Genomic DNA, 22,046 nt, shown 5'->3' with positions numbered 1-22,046 from the left:
GCGACGCCACCGTTACGCGTGGCGCACAGTCCAACCTCCGCAAGAGGCTATATGAACGCATGCGTACATCAACGTAGCTATGGGAATTCATATGGGTCATCACAGCACTCATGCAATTGCCGTTAGAGAATCCATTAAATCTAGTTAGAGAGGTCATTGACTCTATGATCATAACACGAGTATGTATCAATAATTGACTCATCGCGCTTCAGCAGTTACAAGCCTATTAGTCGAACACCTAGACATGTACCCGCCCAGTAGCCACATCTTCAATCCATGTTTGCTAGCAATGACATCGTAGCCGGCTTTCCCCCGCGAGCCCATCGACCAAATCATCACCACCCTCATCACCCTCCATTCCCACGACCCAGCCTACCAATGGACAAACCTACGCCACATAACCCGCCACCACAAAGCGCACCTCGAGCAACATTTCCTCGCCCACTGGGTCCCCAAGCTATCATTCGAAATCCCACATGACTATGGCTCATGCCCCCTCGTGAATTTCACAGCCCCCACACCGCCTCGCACCCTCCAGAAAGATGCCTCAAGGAACAACGGTGCAGATATCGTGGTATTTACTGAACGTACCGGTCTTCGTCTCACCGACATGCCCAACCACTGGTACGAACACGCCACAGGAAACATCGAAAGACATCCCTGGGAGCAATTCGATTCCAACATCATCGTGCACTTCGGCAACGGCACGTTGAACAAAGGCTACTCAAAAGGCGGTATAAGGAGCTCTGTTGTCATCCCCAATCTATCCATCAACACCGATGCCTCGCCGTGGGAATTTTCTTTCGCTTGGAGAGAACTCTTCACCAGGCTCTTTACTGAGGAAATGGTGATGCGGACATTCCGGGACAAGCTTCTTGGATAGTTTGTACCTACTTTGGGAGGGGATGTAGAGCCGAGGGTGGAGATGGCAGCTGTATACCATTACTTGCGTAAACATTTTCACTGGCAGCGGAGGGCTGTGTTGGCGGCTTACCGGAAGTATGAATATCCTCTCTTGTGGGATGAAGAATACTGTCGACGTCGTTATCGCGAACAACATACTAAGGGTCGCTGCTACAAAGCGTATTCCTCCAAACGTCCTTTTGACCTCTCACGTTTCGTTCATCAAGGCGGAGAGGAGCTTGGGTTAACTCTTCACAATGAACACCATATCCTCGAGGATGAGGAGAGCATTGTGTTTCAAGTCCCTGGTTGGGAGACGTGGGACGTAGGGGATATAGGACGCATGCGTGTTTATGAAGAAATGATTGAGGAACGGCAGTTGACGGATATATGGTTTGGACACCGTGATGTTGAGTTGGAGGACTATTGGGATTCTTATTATAAGGGCCTGCTGCAGGTTATGGAGGGAAGAAGGACCGTTAGTGATGAGGTGCTTGAGGAGCGTTTGAGAGCCGAGAAGCTGGATCCAGAGGAGTTCTGGCTTTCAAGACCAGCCAATGAACGGTTTCCATACCAGTAGTGAAGGGGTTCCGGGAGTCCTTTGTGGTTCTTCCCACGCTGTCTTATCTATGTTACGATGTACTTTGGTTGAGGTTTGATTGTATGCTGACATTCCATCGGAAATTCTCAGAAGATCACGACTTGAAGTGTAACCTGACCCAATGAATTTTGATAGTCAGCAGTGACTAGTCGTTGGGTCGGAGAGAAACGTGAGCGACTCTATTCTGATTCCACGTCGCAGTTTTGAGATGTAGCTGAAGTCGGATATACGTTGTTTAACTCTCATAGCAACGTAGTAGTGAGATGTGAAGGGTGCTACCTCGTACAGCTTGTGATGAGGATAGACCTGTAACGGTGACATAAATCGCAAGGCTATAACGTTGCTCGGTCCTCGTTGCTGGGCTTCAATTCCGGAAGGGTTGCTTGTCGCAGACCGGATCAAACGGGTATGTTGTAGGAAACGAGTAAAACGTATTGTGTAACTGTTCTTAGTGCCAAGACACCAGACCGTGGGTCAATTGATGCAATAGCAGTGCCAGTAGCCTGGTAAAGAATTGTTAGACTTTGGAAGATGAGGGTTACACTTCTGTCGGTGAGCGCGGATGTGTACCCGCGGAATGCTTCCTACAACGACCAAATGGTGTCTGAGAAGGTCGTCCCGCCTGCTTGTGGTGTACACAGACACCAGATAGGGCCAATAATAGTCTTGGGCGTACGAGTTAACTGACAGAATGGTATCATCCGCCCGGACAGCTGCGTGTCGCTATTCTGGTGCAGAACCGGATGAATGCATGAGATGTGTGCGCTCAACCGTGACAATGTAACCACGATGTTGAGTGGGCTGCTACGGATCCGACATGACAGCTGCAGACGAGTGTGGCGAGGTCTCCGGCCGATGTCGGTAGCCGAATATAGCTCGTGGTACAACCATCGTGCATACTCTATTGTCTTCATTTAAAATAGGTGCTCATCCTGTACCGCATGGTTGCGCGCTATCAGCGATGAAAATCTCCGAATATTCAACCATATAGGTGGACCGGCATAGTCCGATCGTCGGGTATGACAAGTCGGCCGGATACTCCGTAAGGCTGAAGTCCATATGCGTGCTCTACTTTAAGTGGATTGGGGGTACATATCGTGGTCGCGCAGATCGTATCGTATCCAAGTTCGACAGGCTGATAAAGTCCAGATGTCTAGGCCTGCGTATTCTTGTCCGTCGCTTTACATATGGACTCCCGCCACCAGATCTGAGACAGAGCGGGAGGCTTCGTCACACAGTGTTGCTGTGGATCGATGTGGTGCTTCATGGGCTTGATCTACGATTCCTCGGGACCAGTAATCTATTTTCATGTTAGGAACGGTTTGGGTCGTAGTGAGCTTGAGCAAACGTCAAGTGACGGATTCAGAGAGTGTGCTTGCGCCCAGCTCGGGCTCGAAGAGAACCTGGACTGCTCGTGAGTGGAACGGGTGAGGATGGGTAGTAATGACGGCAATAGTGGGGCACATCACACTGGTTTTGGCCATTCTCAAGGTCGAGCGGTCGTCTGCAGCGGCTGGGAATATCGCCGTCGAGAGCCCTCAAGTCACATGACCAAAGCCAATAGGGTGGGTCGGATTTCCGAACGGCATGCTCACTGCATGTTGACGTATGAGCGGCAGTCGGGCATCGATAGTGTAGCTCGACTAGCCTACCCACACAGCAAGCGCCAAATGCAAAATCTGTAGGAATTGTTTCAGCCCGATCTATCTCAGTAGCCTGCAGATGGACTTGTACGTGATGTCCATCGTCGTTCGAGGCATGGCTGTTGGCGGCGCCTGGAACATGTTGCGCGCGCGATTTGCACGTGCCTTGCAGCACCAAGTGCGGGAGAGGCGAAGAGGGGAACACAAGCGTCATGAATAGTTTGCAACGATGTCGGTTGCTGCAAGTGCGGCCGATTCGGGTTTAAAGGTGCGCGTGTGTAACCCGCACCGAGCAGTGGTTCACACCGGCCAGTGGGCCCTGGACATCCGAGAGCAGCGGTGTCGTTGACTTGATGCGCATCCGCTTGGTGCAGCTGGCTGCCGGTCAAGATGGAAGCGTGCACAAACGGTGGAGTGGCATTTCACGAGACCAGAAGGGCATAGTGAGTCGCTGGGCTGGGCGGCTGTGAAAGGATATGCACCACAATAACACGCCACGCCTCTGGGTCGCCCGGGCATTCGGCTGTAGACGAAGAGGGGGGCGCCAGGACCAGGGCGCGAGAGAACATCAGCTGCCCTCCAAGTGGAGCTGCAGGCCACGAGGGCGTGGCCGGGGCCTCGAGCAGAATGACGATGCAGCAGGACGAGGCGACAGGGCGGCGTGCAGGGGGACTTGGTTTTGCAGCAGGCCGCAAGGGTGCGGTCAGAGTTTGGAAAAAGCCATATTGTTGAGTCGGATATCAGCTTCTTCAACGCCAGTCGGAAGACTTTTCTGCGGCTACCGACCCCTGTACTCTCGCGAGAGTCCTGGTACGTCGTGGACACGAAAGTGCGGCGGCGGCGGCTTTGATTGACGGGCGGTGGTGCAAACAAAGACAAGGTTGTGGTTGCTCGAACAGCGCGGTGCATGAAATTGCTGCCGCGGGCGCTCAGGCGTCCGCAGCATGGAATTGGCTGACGGAGTCGAGCATTCGCACAGTGTTGAGCGACGCTCGCTAAGGGCAGAGGCGTCGTGGGCCCTGGAGAGGAAAGAGGGTCTTGCTCAGGCCATAACGTCTCAATGGGAACGAACGGTCGTCGCATGTCAAACGCAGTATAGCAGCTACTCACTGCCTGCTAGAGCCGCGCAGCCTATCGCCGGGCAGGTATTCACAGCTCGTACGGCCAGGTTAGTATAAGCACAGCAAGGCCCGGCCATGATTGGAGTGCGTCTCAGCCACGCGCCAGCGAGCAAGTGGGTGCAGCTCATTTCAGGCGGCATGACGGCGTGCTGGGAAGAAATCTGATGCCTCACGTGCAGGCCGGCGTCCGCAGCTGCAGACGCAATGGTCATGTTGAATGTTGGCGATGTCGTATGTGAGGCCGCTGGCGACGGCTGGCAGAGCACACTCACTGTCGTGTGCTGACGTCTGTTTCAAGCAGGCGCGCTCGCATGCTCCTGCCGCCGCCAGAGCAGCCCTGTGTATTACATTACTATAAGGCTCCACGAGAAGCTATCATCTGCATCCTATCCCATCCCCCCGTTTCCTGCAGGTCCGTGATTCCTGCACCGGGCGATTACTGTACGCTGCTCCCTCGAGCAGCTTAGACGCCGCTGGGCTGGTCTGCGCTGACAAGTAGGTGAATTGCAGGCCTTCTGATCACGTTGGCACCCAATTTCGCACTAGCAGTGCCCCGCCCTTAATCCCCAGCACTGCCGTCACTCAACCCCATCGTCGCCTTTCCTCGCACCTTCACAAGCTCTCCATCTCCGCCCTCAATTCTCCTTCACCCCCTTCCCACCACCTGCTGTGACTGCCGCCCGAGCATCGTTGCTGAGGGGTCGACCTGCGCCTTCCTTGTTCCTTAGCTCCGTCAGCCACAACAAGCGTCACCTGGTACTGCACAGACGGCACGCGGGACCACGCCCTCTTGACACTCGACCTCGCGCCTACAACCCTATCTGCTCCGCCTCAGCCCGCCCGACACCACTCCTCGCCCACACTCAACTGCCCTGCCGCCCGCCCTCCAGTTCCCCAGCAATCCGCGCAGCGCTGCCGGAGCCCCTCCCACACGCATAACACCAAACAATGAGCCAGAACCGGCCATCGGCCTTCTCATCGCTAAGAATGGGTGGTAAGTGCCCCCCGTGATCCCGCCGCGTAATTGGCCTCATGCTCACCCTCCCGCAGAAGTTATCCGCGAAAAGGTCCAGGACGGCCTGACCGGCGACTACAAGGACCTCGCATACACGCAGTGCAAGATTGTCGGCAACGGCTCTTTCGGCGTCGTCTTCCAGACCAAGCTGTCGCCTAGTGGTGAAGATGCGGCCATCAAGCGTGTCCTGCAAGACAAGCGCTTCAAGGTGCGTCTGCGCGCCATCATGACATGCAGCCCCAGCTGACCCCCGCAGAACCGCGAACTCCAGATTATGCGCATTGTCCGACATCCCAACATTGTCGAGCTCAAGGCCTTCTTCTACAACAACGGCGAGCGGGTACGTGTCTGCAAGCAAGCGCGTGCGTGCATTTCGTGTAGCTAACCGTTTCAGCCACAGAAAGACGAGGTGTACCTGAATCTCGTTCTTGAGTTCGTTCCCGAGACCGTGTACCGTGCTTCGCGCTACTTCAACAAGATGAAGTCGGTTATGCCCATCCTCGAAGTCAAGCTGTACATCTACCAGCTCTTCCGCTCGCTCGCCTACATTCACTCGCAGGGTATCTGCCACAGGGACATCAAGCCCCAGAACCTCCTGCTAGACCCCTCAACCGGTGTCCTAAAGCTGTGCGATTTCGGAAGCGCCAAGATCTTGGTCGAGAATGAGCCCAACGTTTCGTACATCTGCTCCAGGTACTACCGTGCGCCTGAGCTGATTTTCGGAGCGACAAACTACACTACCAAGATCGGTATGTGTTGTGCTGTAATGAGCGGGAGCCCGTGCTAATACTGTACAGATGTCTGGTCTACGGGTTGCGTCATGGCGGAGCTCATGCTTGGACAGCCATTGTTCCCGGGAGAGTCAGGTATCGACCAGCTGGTGGAGATCATCAAGGTTCTAGGAACGCCTACCCGCGACCAGATCCGCACCATGAACCCGAACTACATGGAGCACAAGTTCCCCCAGATTAAGCCTCACCCGTTCAGTAAGGTATGTTGAGCGATGCATCCCCGGTAGCCGCGTGATTTTTACTTACATGGACTAGGTGTTCCGGAAGGCTGATCCCAACGCGATCGATTTGATCTCCAAACTCCTCGAGTACACGCCAACTCAGCGCCTTTCGGCCATCGATGCCATGGTACACCCCTTCTTTGACGAGCTGAGGGACCCGAACACGCGTCTCCCAGACTCACGTCACCCCAACGGAGCCACTCGTGATATGCCTGAGCTGTACAACTTCACTCACCACGGTAAGTTTGTTTCGGGTCCTACGAGATGCAAGGTCTAATGTTTCCAGAATTGTCCATCGCTCCTCACCTCAACAACCAGCTGGTACCGCAGCACATCCGCGCGACACTAGCCGCCCGTGGCCTCGACTTCGAATCGCCGAACTTCAAGCCATTAACGCGGGATCAGATGATAGCCAGGCTGGATTAAGCCCTCTGCTATCACACGACACGATACCATTCATTCATGCGGCGGCTTCTGATCCTCTCTGGACCGGAGCACAAAGCTTTTCCGTCCGGAGAGATGCAAAATGGAGTCTCAATTGGGCGTCGGTTTTATCAGGTGTATACTACGAGGAGCACACCCTTACCTGCTTTATATGAGCGCGTCTGAAATGATACCGACATTCACCTTTACAAAGAATGACCTGGCTTGCTTTTCTTTGGGGACTGTTGGCATCCCCGTTTACGCGAAATGATCAATGGACCGGCACGGCAAATGATGTTCCTTCGATCCCCTTTGAGATGACGAATGGGTGCAGCAGGTTGCAACCATGAAAGAAATGAGGAACGGGCAAAATTCGGGATGTATTGAGTATGGGATACGAATGAAGGGGCTCGCTCATCCGATTTCCGATGCTCCAACAATGGTTACTATGCGTCACCTGGGTTGCATGCGGGAGTTTTCTTTCTGTTAAGATGAGTTCGGCGGGCTGCGCATCGGGCGATGAGGCTTTTATGAACTTGGGAATGCTATCCCTAGGATGGGATCATACGGGCTGGTCAATGGATGGCTAGCTTCGGACAAGTACTAGAGCGAGGCACTGCGCATTTGCAGCGGAACGAATGTCCAATGGACAATGACTATCCTGCTATTCGCCCACCTCTCAGCATACTTTCTATAACGGAGATTCCTTTCACATTCTACGTTTTCGGGGTCTTGTGAGATGTGGTGATGAATTCTGTGAAATTTCTCTGGTCCTTTGCAGAATTCGCAACATCCAGACTTTCGCCAGTAGATTAAAACCTTCGTTTGAGACGTCAGGATGATCGATCTGAATCTGTACGTACCACCGTTTGCCTTCACCTGGAGGTAAGCATAGGGTTTTCAGGTGAACATGGCCTACCTTTACTAACAGTCTCACCTTACCAGCCTAGTATGCGTGACGAATCTGTATATAGTGCCTTCAGCTTGTCGTCTACATCTGTTCTTTTAACAGACCCAATCCTTTGATCGCAGAGGTAGTCAGGTGCAAACCAACAGTTAACAACCGTAAAAGCAGCAATATCAATAACCTAGACATGGATTGCACATTCATGTCGGCAGATCGCATGGCTTTACTCAAGTTGACAGATGAGGAAGCGCAGCAACATCTCTTTCGGGACAATTCACCGTTCAATGATTTGGCAATGGACGTTGACGTCGAGAGTGCATGGACCGAGCGCCAAGATACGCCTGGAACGGGAGCAAATGCCGCTAACCCTTTCGATGCACAAGCTCCAGTGCGACTTCCGCGCCAACTCGACGATTCACTATCGCGAACCATCCGCCAACATCGCACCCGAACCGCCCCATTCCGCGACCGTGTGTATAATCATCGACACGGAGACTTGTATCCCCCACGTCAGCCCGTATATTACGATCACGACGACCTCGGCGCCAACTCTACACGAATCCCGTCGCAACTGAGGGAAGATTCTCCGGAGACGTTAGAAGAGAAGGCACGCGCAGTCTTGGTCGCAACCATGGCGGATGCAGACGTCAGAGAAGAGCGCGATGATAGGCGCGAGGACCGACGTGATGACAGGCGCGATCGTGGAAACTATCGAGGAAACAACAAGCGCCGCCGTGATGGTGAGTCTGCACACGTCCTATTACGAACGATTGCGCAAGCTGCACGGGTGGGCTGGATAGCTTCTCTGATTCGATGGCTGTAATGGGCATCAAATCAAGGCCGAGACTATGCTCCCTACCCCATGGACTGGCTTGTGTATCTGGCATTTCCACTGTACTAACAGCGTCGCGCAGATGACGATAACCATTACCGCGGTGATGACCGCCGCGGACCCCAGCGCCGCCGTAACGATGATGGAGGCCCACGTCGCCGATACGAAGAGCCGCCGTTCCCCAAGCTGCGCCGACTGCTCTTGAACATTGCCAGCTCCACCAAGCTCCCACAGGACGAGGCTATCGAGATCGCAAAGTACTTTGGAGAGCACTTTGACGATGAGCGTCTTCGCTCTGACTTCTTCGATGTCTTGGTACAGCTGTAAGCAGAGACAATTCCCCATCAATTCAACTTTCACTAACTGTCTTAGGATCATCGAGCAGCCCTTCAAGATCCCATTCGTCGCAGCCGTCGCCTACTACGCCAACGATGTCAAGCCACAAATCACCATCGAAGCCATGAAGCGCGTCGGAGACCGGGCACAGGAGGCGCTGAATGCGGGCGAGTGGAAAGAGTTCAAGTTGCTTCTGAGGTTCTTCGCGTGCCTGCAGTCGCTCTACGAGGATGATGGCGTCTTCACTTTCCTTGGACAGCTCTTTGACACAGTCGTTGACCTCCAGAGTGCCAACGAGAACGATGTAAGATCTCCCTGCAGTGATGGGGAATATTGACTAACAATGCTAGGTTGTCGGTATCGAACTCGTTAAGATAATCCTACTTACCATTCCCTACGCCATCGTCGCTGGAGGAGAGCGCTTCCACGAACAAGCGCAACAACTACTGAAGAACACCGGCATCGTGGCGAGCAATGCGGTTCCCATCGAGAGCCTCATCCACTCCTACGTCGGCGATTTCGAGTCAAAGCCGGTAGACCACCACAGCGTCATTGGCCTTCTTCAAGCACAGTTGTCAGCTGAAGCCGAGTCTGGTTTCGAGCTGAGATGCCTTCCACGCATCGACCTCGAGGCTTTGCGTAGGGCGGATGCCAAGGAAGAAGACGCTCTGCCCACGGCTCCTCAGACTCACGCCTTCCCGACTTTCACGATCCCGTCACCAGTCAACCCTGGCCCACGGCCTGTCTTTCCGGAGGCGTACTTCTCCCTGTTCGCTGACCAGGAAGTCGACACCGTCCCCAAGACCACCGACATTGCTTCATCCCTTGTTCGGGATGCCATCGTCGACACCATCAACCAGCTCGACTTCAACCGTGAAATGGTGGCCAAGTTTCTTGTGGATGTTGATTGCTACTGGTCCGTCGACATCTTCGCTAAGCGCGGCTCACCTTTCGACAAGTTCCGTGAGCTGGTTGGCGACAAGATTCAGTACAAGTCAGAAGACATGATCATCGATGCCATCTTCTCGCAACTGTTCAAGCTGCCTAGCGCCGAGCACAAGCTCGTTTACTACCATGCGCTCATTACACAATGCTGCAAGGTCGCACCTGCTGCTATTGCCCCGTCTCTTGGACGTGCCATCCGTACCATTTACAAGAACTTGCCCATGATGGACCTTGAGCTAGGCTACCGATTCCTCGACTGGTTCTCCCACCATCTCAGCAACTTTGAATTCCGATGGAGGTGGACTGAGTGGTATGTTCATTTCTCTTTGCTTGTGGATCCGCGCTAACGTAACTTTAGGCTTGAGGATCTCGAGCTGTCTAACCTACACCCGAAGAAGGCTTTCATTCTTGCGACTTTGGACAAGGAGATAAGGTTGTCCTTTGCCAAGCGCATCCGATCAACGCTGCCGGAGCCGATGCACACCATGATCCCTGAGCGTCTAGATGCAGACAACAGCCCTGACTTCAAATACGACAACCAACGTATGTATACTCCGCATGTAACATGCACCCCGCTAACAATACCCCAGAAACCCCCTACGCTGCTGAAGGTCAGATGCTCCTGAGTCAACTCAGGAAGAAGGCTACCGCCGAAGAGATCCAAGTGACTATCGACAGCATTCACGAGAAGGCTCTTGAACAGGGCATTACCGAAGTCCTTGTGCCTTCGACTGACGCCTTCGTTACCGCCATTTGCCGACTGGGAGCGAAATCATTGTCCCACGTTCTGTCTTGCATTGAACGCGGCAAGGACAGGCTACTGGAGCTCTCGCAGAACGAGGTCGCACGTCGCCAGATCGTTGCAAGCGTCGTGGAGTACTGGAAAGACCAGCCTGGTGTTGCAGTCCGCATCATCGATATTCTGCTCAACTATACTATTCTTGCGCCGATGACTGTCGTTCAGTGGGTATTCGGTAGCCACATGGGAGCTGGCGAGGCCCTGACCGAGAGCTGGGTCTTTGAGATGGTTAGCAACACAGTCGCCAAGGTCACCAACCGCAACCGCCAGATCGCGTCAGCCCGTCTCCAGAAGGGTCTTCCTCAAGAGCAGATTGAGATGGTTGAGGCCACCCTCGCCAAGGACCGTGACAACGCCCGCGAGCTGTTCAAGTACATTGAAGACTCGATGCGTGGCGTCGCAGAGGGTTCCGCTGACACTCTGATTGAGAAGTCCTCCAATGGCTCGCTCACCGAAGAAGAAGTGGAGCTCATCAAGGCCTGGGGCAAGCGCTGGCAGACTGTCTTCATCCGCAAGGCGCAGGTCGAAGAGTCTGTCGTCGGCGAAGAGGCAGTCGAAGCTCGCATCAGACTTCTTGCTGCTGAGCCTGACGAGGTCGCTGAGAGCATGGAGCAGGATGCCGATGGTGTTGCAGAGGCAACCAACGGAGAGGCGCAGATGTCTCTTGCTTGAAACATTCCAGACTGAAGGATATGATATCGAATTCTACAAAAGCATAAGGATAGCGTTTGCATTCATCGGTGGCGTATCAGGCCAAGTGCTAATGGGTATCAATTTGCACGTCGGCTGGCGAGATGATCTCTGCACGAGGGTTCTTTATTCCAGATGGACATTTAGTTCGTGTGATATTGTACATTATATCTCAAAATGAGCATCTTCATGAAAATCGCATGAAGCTTTTGTGTTGCGGTTTCGAGATCGTTCTATGACGAGTGTTGGTGATTACAGTTTGACCAGTGTAGGGAGCAGAGGCGCTTTTTGCTTATCGCGCTGCAGAACTGCGAGACGAAGTGTTGTCGCATGTTAGCCTCGTGGTGTAAGGGGTAAGAGAATTGCAGCTGATAGGAGCATTCAAACATGAACACTTCTGTTTCCCGACCACTTTAGACGACGTTCATCTCCATGATACTGTTGCGCGCCGTCCGGAGTCGACGGATCCACCATGCACGGTGACGGCTAGCGTGGGCCAGCATCAGTGAACCCTGCAAAATGTCGCGCGGCATACGGCACCAGCTCCAAGCCGACCACCCAAGCAAGCAAGCCCGCCCAACTTTGCAGCCACGGGCCGCGACTCTGTAGCACCGCCGAAACTTCTGGGCAAAAACAACATGTTGTCACCGCCCTGTATCCTTGGTCGCATATAATTATTGTTGCTCCATTTCTTGTGCCTTCGTTGTACTACTGCCTTCGTTGGACGCCCTTCGTTGTACATAGCTTCTTTGTCGCAATCTACGATACGAAACGAATAGAACCGAGGGAACGGAGAAGAAGCACCCCCCGACGAACGAGCGACGACGGACGGCGATACGTGACGACGCGCAGACGCAGCTATTGCTTAGACGACGAGCTCCCTCGAGAATTCCTATCCCACGGCGATAACGATGCATATACCACCCAGCCACCCCGTCGCTGCAGGCCCAGCGACAGCCCTACACAGCGTAATACCCACATTCACACCCACACCCTACACCGCGCTATCATGGATATCGAAAGATGCCCACGGAGGCGGAGGAGGGGGCGGCGGATACACAGAGAACTGGAGCAGTCTAATCGGCATCATCACCGCCATAATAGGCAACGTGCTCATCTCGTTTGCGCTTAACATGCAGCGATACGCGCACATACGGCTAGACCGCGAGTTCCACGAGAAAGAACGGCAGAGGAAGAGGCGGAAGGCGGGCATGGATGATGCGGGGAGATTGGCGGAGGAGGTGCAGAAGATGGGGTTGAGGAGCAGGAGGAGCGAGGGCATGGTTGAGCAGAGGAGACGGAGGAGTAATGGGCAGGACGACGATATCTTCGAGGCGTCCGAGAGCGATCCGTTGATACCCCGGGATGCGAGACCGGCGGTGGGAAGAGAAGACAGCAACGAATCGGCCAAGCAGGAGGTGTTCAAGCAGACATCGTATCTCAAATCGCCGTATTGGTGGTTCGGCATCATTCTCATGACAATCGGCGAAGCGGGGAATTTCCTCGCCTACGGATTCGCGCCTGCGTCTATCGTTTCCCCGCTCGGTGTTGTTGCGCTCATCTCGAATTGCATCATCGCGCCGTTTATGCTCAAGGAGCCTTTCCGCAAGAGAGACGCGTTGGGCGTTGTTATTGCTGTTGGGGGCGCGGTTACCGTTGTGCTTTCGGCGAATGACAATAATCCCAAGTTGGGTCCCGGGGAGATTTGGGATTTGATTAGAAGATGGGAGTTTGAGACGTATTTGGGGATTACGGTGGGGGTTATTGCGTGTTTGATGGTGGCGAGTAATCGGTATGGGGAGAAGAATATCTTGATTGATTTGGGACTTGTGGGGTTGTTTGGTATGTATACGGACATGACATGGGGACGTTCTTGGGATTGAAAGCTAACGGTTTCTAGGTGGATACACAGCTTTGTCTACGAAAGGCGTTGCTTCGCTACTTTCGTACACGCTTTGGCGCGCCATCACCTTCCCCGTCTTTTACCTCCTGGTAGCCATCCTCGTCGGCACAGCAGTAATGCAGATCAAATACGTCAACCGAGCTCTCCAGCGCTTCGACGCGACGCAGGTCATCCCCGTCCAATTCGTCCTCTTCACTCTTTCTGTCATTGGCGGCTCAGCAGTCCTCTACCGCGACTTCGAGCGTACCTCAGGAGAAGACGCTGGGAAATTCGTCGGCGGATGCGCCTTGACTTTCTTCGGCGTCTGGCTCATCACCAGCGGCCGCCCTTCAAACCATGACGACTCCGACTCCGACCACGACCCAGAACCCGAAGATGCCATCCATCTAGCCGGCGAAACCTACACAGACGCCATCAACGAACCCAGCGAAGAAGGCCCCGGAGGCACACGCCGTTCCTCAACAACACGAGCCCTCTCCCCACCAGCATCTGTCCAACGCCGCTACCAAGACTCCACCGAAGAAGACACACGCCCCTCAACCCCAAACATCACATTCACCCCCACCACCGACCCCTCCACGCCCCCAAACCCCACCCGCCCAGCCACCGCCGACATAATCTCCTCCCTCGTCGCAAACCCCTGGTCCCACCCCAACGAACCCACCCACCGCACCCCACCCCTAAACCGGCACACATCCACCCCCGTCCTCCCTTCTGAAGCCGCACCCGCGCCCTTAGTCTCAGTCTCCGACACCGATCTCCCACCGCCTAGCACGCCCACGCGGGGCAAATCGACGAATGAAGTCCCCACGACGCCGGGATCGGGTATGGGACTCAGGAGATTAAGGACGAGTGATAGGGTTCAAAGTGCGAGGAATAGTATTGCGGGTGGTCCGCTACTGGCGAGTCCACTGAGTACGAGTTTGAGTACTATGGTTCAGGATTTGAAGAGGGGGAGTAGTGTTAGGAGGAGGGAGAGTCTGCTTGCGTTGGCTGCGAGGGATAGGGATAGAGATGGATTGGGACAGGGGGAGGATGGTATGATGGGTGCGGGATTGGTTGTTGGTGAGCCGCTTAGTAGAAGACGGACGAGGGATAGTGCGAATGCCGAGGATGGTGCTGGTGGTAATGGTGCTGCTGGGCAGAGGACGCCGGGTGGTGGGAGGAGGGTTGGCAGAGGAAGGAGTTTGAGTGCGCTTAGTACTTTGAGTGGGCTTTGGAGGGGGATTAGGGGACAGGGGAGTAGGGAGGATATGAGGGCTGAGGAGGGGAGACGGGAGAGTGAGGTAGAGAGGTGATGAGGATGGGAGGGAGGTTTATCAGTAGTGATAATGGTTAACGTTTTGACGTCGCTATGATGATCCTCGTGCCGCTTTTACTAGTGTACAAGGTCTCAGAGGTTGAACTGACCGAGTTGATGAGCTGAAGACTTTGTCAGTGGCGATGGTAGTGATTTACGGATGGATATCGAAAGGGCAACCTAGGACGACACAACTGCACTGCAATTTCTAGCGCGGACGAGCAGTCGAGTGGACAGGGGACGTGCAGGTAGGGGACAAGGATATGATTCGTCGGCTTACATGTGTAAACTTTGACCCATCAAGTCATCTGCCTAGAGCCGCACTGTGCACTGCAATTCCTAGCGCAGACGAGTACCTCAGAAGCATGGCTGACCGGTGAGAAAGCTATGCCGAAAGCGAACCAACATCTTGGCAGCATATTTCCGGGATATTTGAGTATCCTGGTTGGTTTATGCCCTTTGTCCGACTCGCCGTGGTAACCTTTGCCCGGGTGCACTGCAATCCTAGCGTGGGAAGAGCAGTTCATACGGAAAGGAAGAGCTGTGTGCATGAACGGCAGCCTCTTGTCGAGAGTGTGACCAATGGTAGGTGTTCTTCTGCATACAGTGCATAGATCACCGCCCCTGCACTGCAATCTCTAGCGCTGAAGAGCAGTCTTGAGGATTCGACACTAGGCTGTTTGGATGAGAGACAGCAGGGGTACGACCAATCGCGAATGCCTCGTCACCCAAAGATAGATTGGGCCCGCACAAGTTTGCCTTCTTCTTTGCCTTGTGCTGCACTGCAATTTCTAGCGCGGAAGAGAGGTTCGTGGAGTAAGGCTGGAGGAAAAAGGCTGAAGAATCAACAGCCCGCAATGCAATCTTGAGCGTAGACAATATCTCTTTAGGAAGCTCATGCGACCATTGTGAAGATTGTCATGATCGACGGTTCTTTGGTGGACTACTTTACCGGGAAAGGACATTTGCAACAGTAGACACAAACTACATGAAGAACGTGTGTGTTGGCTGTTCCTACAGCGTATACTGATTTACTAGAGTGTGTAGTACATAGCCTGTGTACAACAGATGGGAAAAAATGCTGAGATGGCCAAACACATTATGTAGTTCGGCGCAAATAAGTAAGTTATCTTGAAGTATCGCGACGTCGTGAGATGATGCATGGAAAGAGGAAGACCTTCGTAAGATATCTACCTCCATCGATAAGGTAACTGCACTGTAATCTTTATTGTGAGCGAGCTGCCTAAAGATATTCACACCAGGCTGTGCACATGGGGGTTGACCGATCAAGTACAATAATGTCACGATTTTGCACTGCAATCTTTAGCGTGGAAGAGGGGCTGACTAGATGAGGCTGCAGGATTGAGAATCTAACAGCTGTACTGCATCTCTCAGCAGGAAAGGAGTACTTGAAGCTACAAGGCTGGAGGAATGAGCCTGGAGATGTGGGAGAGAGGTAGTCGTGCAAGTCTGCAACGTTGTCACTCGAAGTTAATTTTAACTCATCTCCCAACGAGATGGCGCGGAAGTTCAGGAAATGATACGAATCAACTATGTTTATTGATCCCTCTTGGTTCAAAATCCATACAGTGCCTCAAAACGTCTCGCAAGTCTGTCACAATCCTCGTAGACGTTGTGATTTCTGAATGGGCATCTTCATCTGCGGCGGCGCGGCGACGACGACTTCCTGGAAGCGTATCATAAAGTCGTGTAGAGGTCGAGAGCGCTTTATTCAGCCAACTATACTGTTGGAATTTGATCTGTTGTGTGGGCGAAGCATGAAAGAGAGTCAGGATATCAGACGAAGGCAACGACGAATAAGAAGCCCAAGACACTTCTGGCCCCCATACTTCTGGCCCCCGTCTCACATTTTGCACTGCAATCTCTAGCGCGGAAGAGCAGTCAATGACGGGGCAGTGTGCATGATAGAAGATGAGAAAGCCCTAAGCGAGCTCGTTTAATTGGATGGTATATAGGTGCTGAGCTCATACATGAGACAGATGGATGACAGCTTCCATGCACTACAATTCCTAGCGCTAGAGAGCAGCTCGACAGGCAATAGTGCAGTCCACAGCGATCGTCAGTGTCAACAAGCAGCTCGAAAAGGAAGTCTCCAATCAATACGAACTGCTGGACGCTGCACTGCAATTCTCAGTGTGTAAGAGCAGGTACATCATTGAGGCTGAAATTTAGCCTTATGCGAAGAGAAGTGACGATGTGCGTGCGGTGCTGAGACCAAATGGTTATGTTGGATGTGGCCAGATCAAAGATGTCTCCACTGATAATTTGATGAGTGTACTGTCACCTTGAGAGTAGGTGAGCAGGTCGAAGGCCAAAACGCTAAGGCGGGGAACCAGCCTTATTCGATACGAAGACGTGAGAGAAGTACGGGCAGGGGTGCTCAGGCCATCCATCATCTGCTGACTCGATCATACTGGCATATTAGCGTCATTGAGACCGAGCCCTCACATTAGTTTCTGCGCATGCGGCTCTGCGGACTGCACTGCAATTTCTAGCGCAGAAGAGCAGGTAGAGAAAACCTTAAAAGGCTGAAGACCAGCCTTATCCGACCACACGATCGCGCTATCCGTATAAAGGCAATGGACCTTCATTAGGAATATGGGGAACAAGGCTGGAGTTTAGCCTTGTTCAGCCTGGCAACCGGTGGGTTCCAATGGGAAGTGTACTGCAATTGCTAGCGTGGAAGAGGAGGTAAGCAGGCAGATTCCGTCCGAGAGTGGGCAATGCATTGTAATCTCTAGCGTGGGCGACCTGTCAGAAGGACGAGGCTGGCTCTCAGCCTTGTCGTGCGAGAACAGACAGCAAGACAGATGTGCGCACGAAAGCGGCTGCTTGCAGAGTCTCGGTTACGGCTGGTATATTAAGGTTTTTCCTGGAGAGGGCTCTAAATGCACTGCAATCTCTAGCGCGGAAGACCTGTTGATGTCTTGGCAAGATCAAACGACGAGGGCCTGTGGTAACTCTGCAGACGCCGCGATCGACAGTTTTTGCAAACTTGCCTAATTCGGCCTGTACGTCAGACAACGCGCAACACCAACGTCCAACCCCTCTGACGACCAGGTTCAGACGACAACGTTGGTGGTGGTAGGAAGGTTGTGAAAGTTGCTATGATCCACACCCCATAGCGAACCTGCCTAATCGGGGCTGTGAGTATCCAGGTGGTGATGTATAGCAGGCGTGACATCTTGGTAGACAATATACCCCTACAATCCACACCTGGGCACCTCCTCCAAGCCTTGTAACCTTCCCAATCCAGCTTTATCTCTTTAGTACACCTAGTCTTCTCGCTTTGCAAAAGGCAAAGCAAAAGAACCTGTGCGAATCCTACACGAAATCCCCCACCACAGCAAACTTCACACCACCTACAAACTTCACCCCAGTTACCCGATTAGGAAGGTTTAGCCCAAGTGTAGATCATAGCAAGATGTCTTCGTGCTCCTGCGCGCCCTCGACGCCCTGCTCGACCTTGCCGTCGCCGCCGCGAGGTTTGCCATGATCGCCCTAGCTGCACTGCTCGCCGGGGTAGCTGTCGTCGCAGCGGTCGCTCAGGTCACCAGATTCGCGCAGTCCGCACAGTGCGCGAGGTCTGCCATGTTCGCGCGGTTCGCTCAAGACGCGGCGTTCGCGAGATTCGCACCGTTCGCACCATTCGCACCGTTCGCACCACTCGCCCAGTACGCCCAGGTCGCCCAGGTCGCTCCCATCTCGCTGCCAGCCCGCCCAGTGCGCCCGGTGCGCCCATGGGAGCTCACTGTCATCCACACCCTTCTACAACTTACCCGATTGGGTAACATCCTAAACCTCCACCACGACCACCAACCCCCTTCTATCTACCATCTCAACCGCTCGGCGCTATAGCAATCCCATTCCTGCCAAGCTTGAAACTGTGGCTCTCTTGAACAATCAATAAACTCTGAGTAGCGGATGCACATAGCAGAATTGTAGACACGCGCGTGTGCGTTGGAAGGAAGGTAGGAGAGGGCGTACGGGGTGGTTGGAGTATAGGAGAGTGAAACCGCGATCCACGGTTTTTAACAAGTTACTTGATTAGGAAGGAGTTTGATGTGAGATGGGATGGAAAATGTGGTCAAGACGTGAAGACGTGACGAAGGTGTGGAGTATCATGAGCATGTTTGAGGTGATAAGTGTACGACGATAGGTAAATCCAAACACCACTATATACACCACCTCAATCTCTGCTTCGAGTGAGGTATCGCAATGCTAATAGAAACCCATCATCCCTATGCGCCAACAATGTAAAACCAATTCGCTCTTCTTGAATACCAAAGAATATCGTGCGCCCATCAGGTTCCACACATCACTCCCCACTACCCCCCGCCCCATCAAAGTTACTATAACTCCGTCGCAGCGGACTCCTCTTCTTCTTCCCCTGTCCTCCGTTCGCACCTCCATTCCCAAGCCCACCTCCACCACCATGCGCGTTTCCATTGCCCCCACCCTTCTTCTTCCTCTTCTTCCCCGGACTCCCTATACTCCCCGGTGAACCCGGCGAGCGTGGCGAATCTAGAGAACTTCGCGACACCGTCTCCTCCACCTTCCCCCGTCCTTGCGCACTGTCCTGCTGTCCCGCTTCCTCCGCCTTCAACAAATCCATAGCACGATCCACCTCTTCCCAACTCGGTCTACTATCCCTCGTTCCATTCGGCGTCGCAGGGCCGGATTGTGTTTCTAGGACTTGTATTCGAGCGGCTTGGTCTTCTGCTGTTGATATTGCAGACGTAGGTGTTGGAGGGATATTTTCGTTTCTATCGTCGTGTTCTAAGTTGCCTTCCTGGTCGTTGTGGATTCCGTTTACGTGGGTAGGTGGACTTGATATGTCCTCGTCTCGATGGTCGCCGTTTCTGTGTATGGCAGAATGGATAGTAGGTGTTGTGGGTGTAGGCGGACTGTATTCGATCTGCACCGGACTTCTCAGACCATCGGTTTCGGCATCAGACAGGTTGTGTTGACCGCCCCCGTCGCTGTCGTTGTGATGGTGGTCGCTGAGATGGGCAGAAGCGTCGCTCTTCCACATATTGCGGAAAGTGCGGCGTTGTCTCGCCATACCAGACGTATCTGGTGGGCTGCGCGGAGGCGAGGACTCAAAGAAACTGGTGTACCTGTTGCCTAGCTGCTGTACAATTGGTACATCGGCTGTGGATCCTAGGGTGCCTGATCTGACGAAGAGGACGAGACCCAGGCAGAGCAGTAGAAGCGTGGATTGTACAACAGCCATTCTCTTCTGCCAGACAAGTTCGTCCGCCATGAGACTGAGACGAGTGCCTATCTCGCCGATCTCGGACTGCTGACGCTCTTTCATGCTTTCTATCTCGATGACTGTGCTCTGCCACAGCTGGTCGTACATGTTGCGGAAACTCTTGAGTTCTAACATGACCGTACTATTAAGATGGTCCAAGAACTTCTCTGTCTTTGCCAATTGCCTCTTTTCCACTTTGACAAATGCATCTCTGAGAGCGCGAGACTGCTCTTCGATGTATTGTAGTGAAAGCGTGCTGTTAGCTTCGAGGTACTGGAGACGCTTGTGTATCGACTTGAAGAACGATTCTTGCGTTGAGGGTGCTGGCGCATTTGGCTGTGTAGATGACCCTCGTCCTTGCGATGGCGGACTTGCAACAGTGCCGTTGTTCGATGACTTTGCTGCTGGACTGCTCGAAGAAGAGCCTACGGTGTTCGCGGTCTGCGTTGCAGCGCTGTCAACTCGAGACGAAGAACTTGAAGGGTTGATCGTAGAAGCTTCAGAAGTAGGGCTCTGAGCCTGCGAGGCGGAATCTGTGGGGCTTGGGGAAGGGACATCCAGTGATTTCGGCTCCCCACTGATTGTGCTGTTCTCGCTCGTGACTTCGTGATTGCCTGTCGCCGATGGTGATGAGATGGACTTCAAGTCCGACACAGACTGATGCTGGGGATCATCAACTGGCTCGACTGTAGCTGTAGGCGACGGAGGACTTCCGTAAGGCACATCGTTAGGGGGTGACTCAGACTTGACATCCGGAGAGACGTCTCGTTGAGCAACGTCGCTCGCCGCTGAGGCCTCCGAATTGGTGCTGAGCTCCTTCACCGCTTCGATCGGTATCTCCTCTGGCGGCAAGGGCCCACTATCCTCAGCCGCCTTCTTGACCTCAACACCTTCCGCCTCCAGATTCTCGTCATCATCTATCCCTCTCGCCTCCTCTTCCTCTTGCCTGAACTGCTCCATCATCGTCGTACCATGGACACGCAAAACGCTAAGCGGGCAATAGTACTCATTCCCAAACTGAGTCAGGAACTCCACGCGTAAGTATCGTGCCCAGATCTGCGGCTCAGTAATGAGAAAGGGCTGAATATCCCTGGAATTTCGTGCCTCGAACGTGCCCAGCGTACGCCACTTTTCCATCTTCACAGGATAGCGATCTGAAACGCTCACCCTGAAATGGCGGAACATAGAGGAGAAGAACTCGTAGTTAGCGAGAACGATGGTGTCCACGAGGATGTCGTCACAGAGCTCTACTATGAGGAACTTGTTGTCCGCGGAACAGATGTTCAGCATGTAGCTGTCCTTGTTCTCCACTAAAATTGAAGACGAGCTCTTCGCCTGCTTGTTGGTCTTCAACACTGTAGCTGCACAGTCGAATGAGGCGTAGTTGAAGCGCTCCTTGCACGTCTTGCCCGCATCTTTGCTGAGGGCGAATGAGTTTGGTGCGACTTTGCCCTCTCCACCAGCAGCTTTTGAGGTATCAGCGCTCTGTTTGCCGTGCTGGAAGTTGTTCGCTATGTTCTCGTCGTCCGGGGACCCAAAGCCACTGAAGTCGATAGATATCTCGCCCTCGTCGCCGAGCGAGTCTAGGGCGTTGACGTTTACGGGTCGTCGCCGTGCGGCTTGGTCTGTGCCTGCTGCCCGTCCCTGTCCGACGTTTTCTGGCGATTGACCGACCTTGGCCAGGTTCCTCTTCTTCCACTCGTCAAAGGAGAGAAAGTTGGCGTTGTCGAATGGCGAGTCTGCCTCCAAGTCAAGCTCTGACTCTACGCTCGCTGTGTCGCTGCTGGATGCAGTCGAGGTTGCGTCAGTCTCATCGGCCTTGATGGCTCCTGGGGTTGCGCCTTTGTCTCCTGCAATGCCTTCTATTCCTCCATCTAAACCGGGTATTGGAGTCTGTAGACCAGCCAGAGCTCCTTCCTCAGCGCCCGTACCATTGGTCGCTCCTGCCTCGGCGGGCGCTGACCAGCTCGTCTTTGCGCATTGCTGCGGGAGCGTATGCGTGATGTAGTTTATAGTGCGATACGGACACGTGCTGTGACTCGAGGTATATCTCCGGACGGACGACGGTGACGGCGACGACGAGGGCGTGGGCGAAGGCGCGGTGGTAGAGGTATGCTGCGTCGTGGCACCTGAGTGTGCAGTAGCGCTCGATTCGACGGTAGGCGCCTCATTCGCTGCCTCAGCGAGGGTGGAGGCGGGTGCGCTGCATAGCAGCAGGAAGAGAGCCCAATTACGGAGCGGAGTGCCAGTCGTGAGCATTGCTTGGTTGCATTTCTTCGAGCCGCCCAGTGAAGTCGAGGAGGGACATGGGGTAGGCCAGGAGGAGCTGGGGTTGCAG

General features: G+C 53.7%; 5 protein-coding genes across 5 annotated transcripts; 4 read left to right on the top strand and 1 right to left on the bottom strand.

The window, feature by feature from the left end:
- Positions 1-110: 110 nt before the first annotated feature.
- On the top strand, positions 111-883 carry J4E86_010507 (uncharacterized protein; the record flags this gene model as incomplete). Its single annotated transcript, XM_051451005.1, has 2 exons — positions 111-179; positions 302-883. The coding sequence occupies 2 exons, from the start codon at positions 111-113 to the stop codon at positions 881-883; spliced, it is 651 nt and encodes a 216-aa protein (XP_051297902.1).
- A 4,333-nt stretch (positions 884-5,216) lies between these two features.
- On the top strand, positions 5,217-6,721 carry GSK1 (Glycogen synthase kinase 1; the record flags this gene model as incomplete). The annotated part of the gene is made up of 7 exons (XM_051451004.1): positions 5,217-5,262; positions 5,319-5,491; positions 5,540-5,623; positions 5,678-6,032; positions 6,081-6,274; positions 6,330-6,534; positions 6,582-6,721. The coding sequence occupies 7 exons, from the start codon at positions 5,217-5,219 to the stop codon at positions 6,719-6,721; spliced, it is 1,197 nt and encodes a 398-aa protein (XP_051297901.1).
- Positions 6,722-7,981: 1,260 nt separating this feature from the next.
- On the top strand, positions 7,982-11,209 carry J4E86_010505 (uncharacterized protein; the record flags this gene model as incomplete). Its single annotated transcript, XM_051451003.1, has 7 exons — positions 7,982-8,095; positions 8,140-8,365; positions 8,540-8,780; positions 8,830-9,097; positions 9,144-10,048; positions 10,097-10,281; positions 10,329-11,209. The coding sequence occupies 7 exons, from the start codon at positions 7,982-7,984 to the stop codon at positions 11,207-11,209; spliced, it is 2,820 nt and encodes a 939-aa protein (XP_051297900.1).
- Positions 11,210-12,138: 929 nt separating this feature from the next.
- Positions 12,139-14,428, top strand: J4E86_010504 (uncharacterized protein; the record flags this gene model as incomplete). The annotated part of the gene is made up of 2 exons (XM_051451002.1): positions 12,139-13,069; positions 13,128-14,428. 2 exons carry the CDS (start codon positions 12,139-12,141, stop codon positions 14,426-14,428), a joined length of 2,232 nt encoding a protein of 743 aa, XP_051297899.1.
- A 4,341-nt stretch (positions 14,429-18,769) lies between these two features.
- On the bottom strand, positions 18,770-21,967 carry J4E86_010503 (uncharacterized protein; the record flags this gene model as incomplete). The annotated part of the gene is made up of 1 exon (XM_051451001.1): positions 18,770-21,967. The coding sequence occupies one exon, from the start codon at positions 21,965-21,967 to the stop codon at positions 18,770-18,772; it is 3,198 nt and encodes a 1,065-aa protein (XP_051297898.1).
- Between the last annotated feature and the right edge of the window lie 79 nt (positions 21,968-22,046).

Source organism: Alternaria arbusti (assembly GCF_024043155.1).
Source record: "Alternaria arbusti strain BMP 1465 chromosome Unknown scaffold_22, whole genome shotgun sequence".
NCBI classification, from domain to species: domain Eukaryota; kingdom Fungi; phylum Ascomycota; class Dothideomycetes; order Pleosporales; family Pleosporaceae; genus Alternaria; species Alternaria arbusti.
The sequence above is the reverse complement of the archived record's forward strand: the minus strand, read 5'-3'. Positions and strand labels throughout refer to the sequence as shown.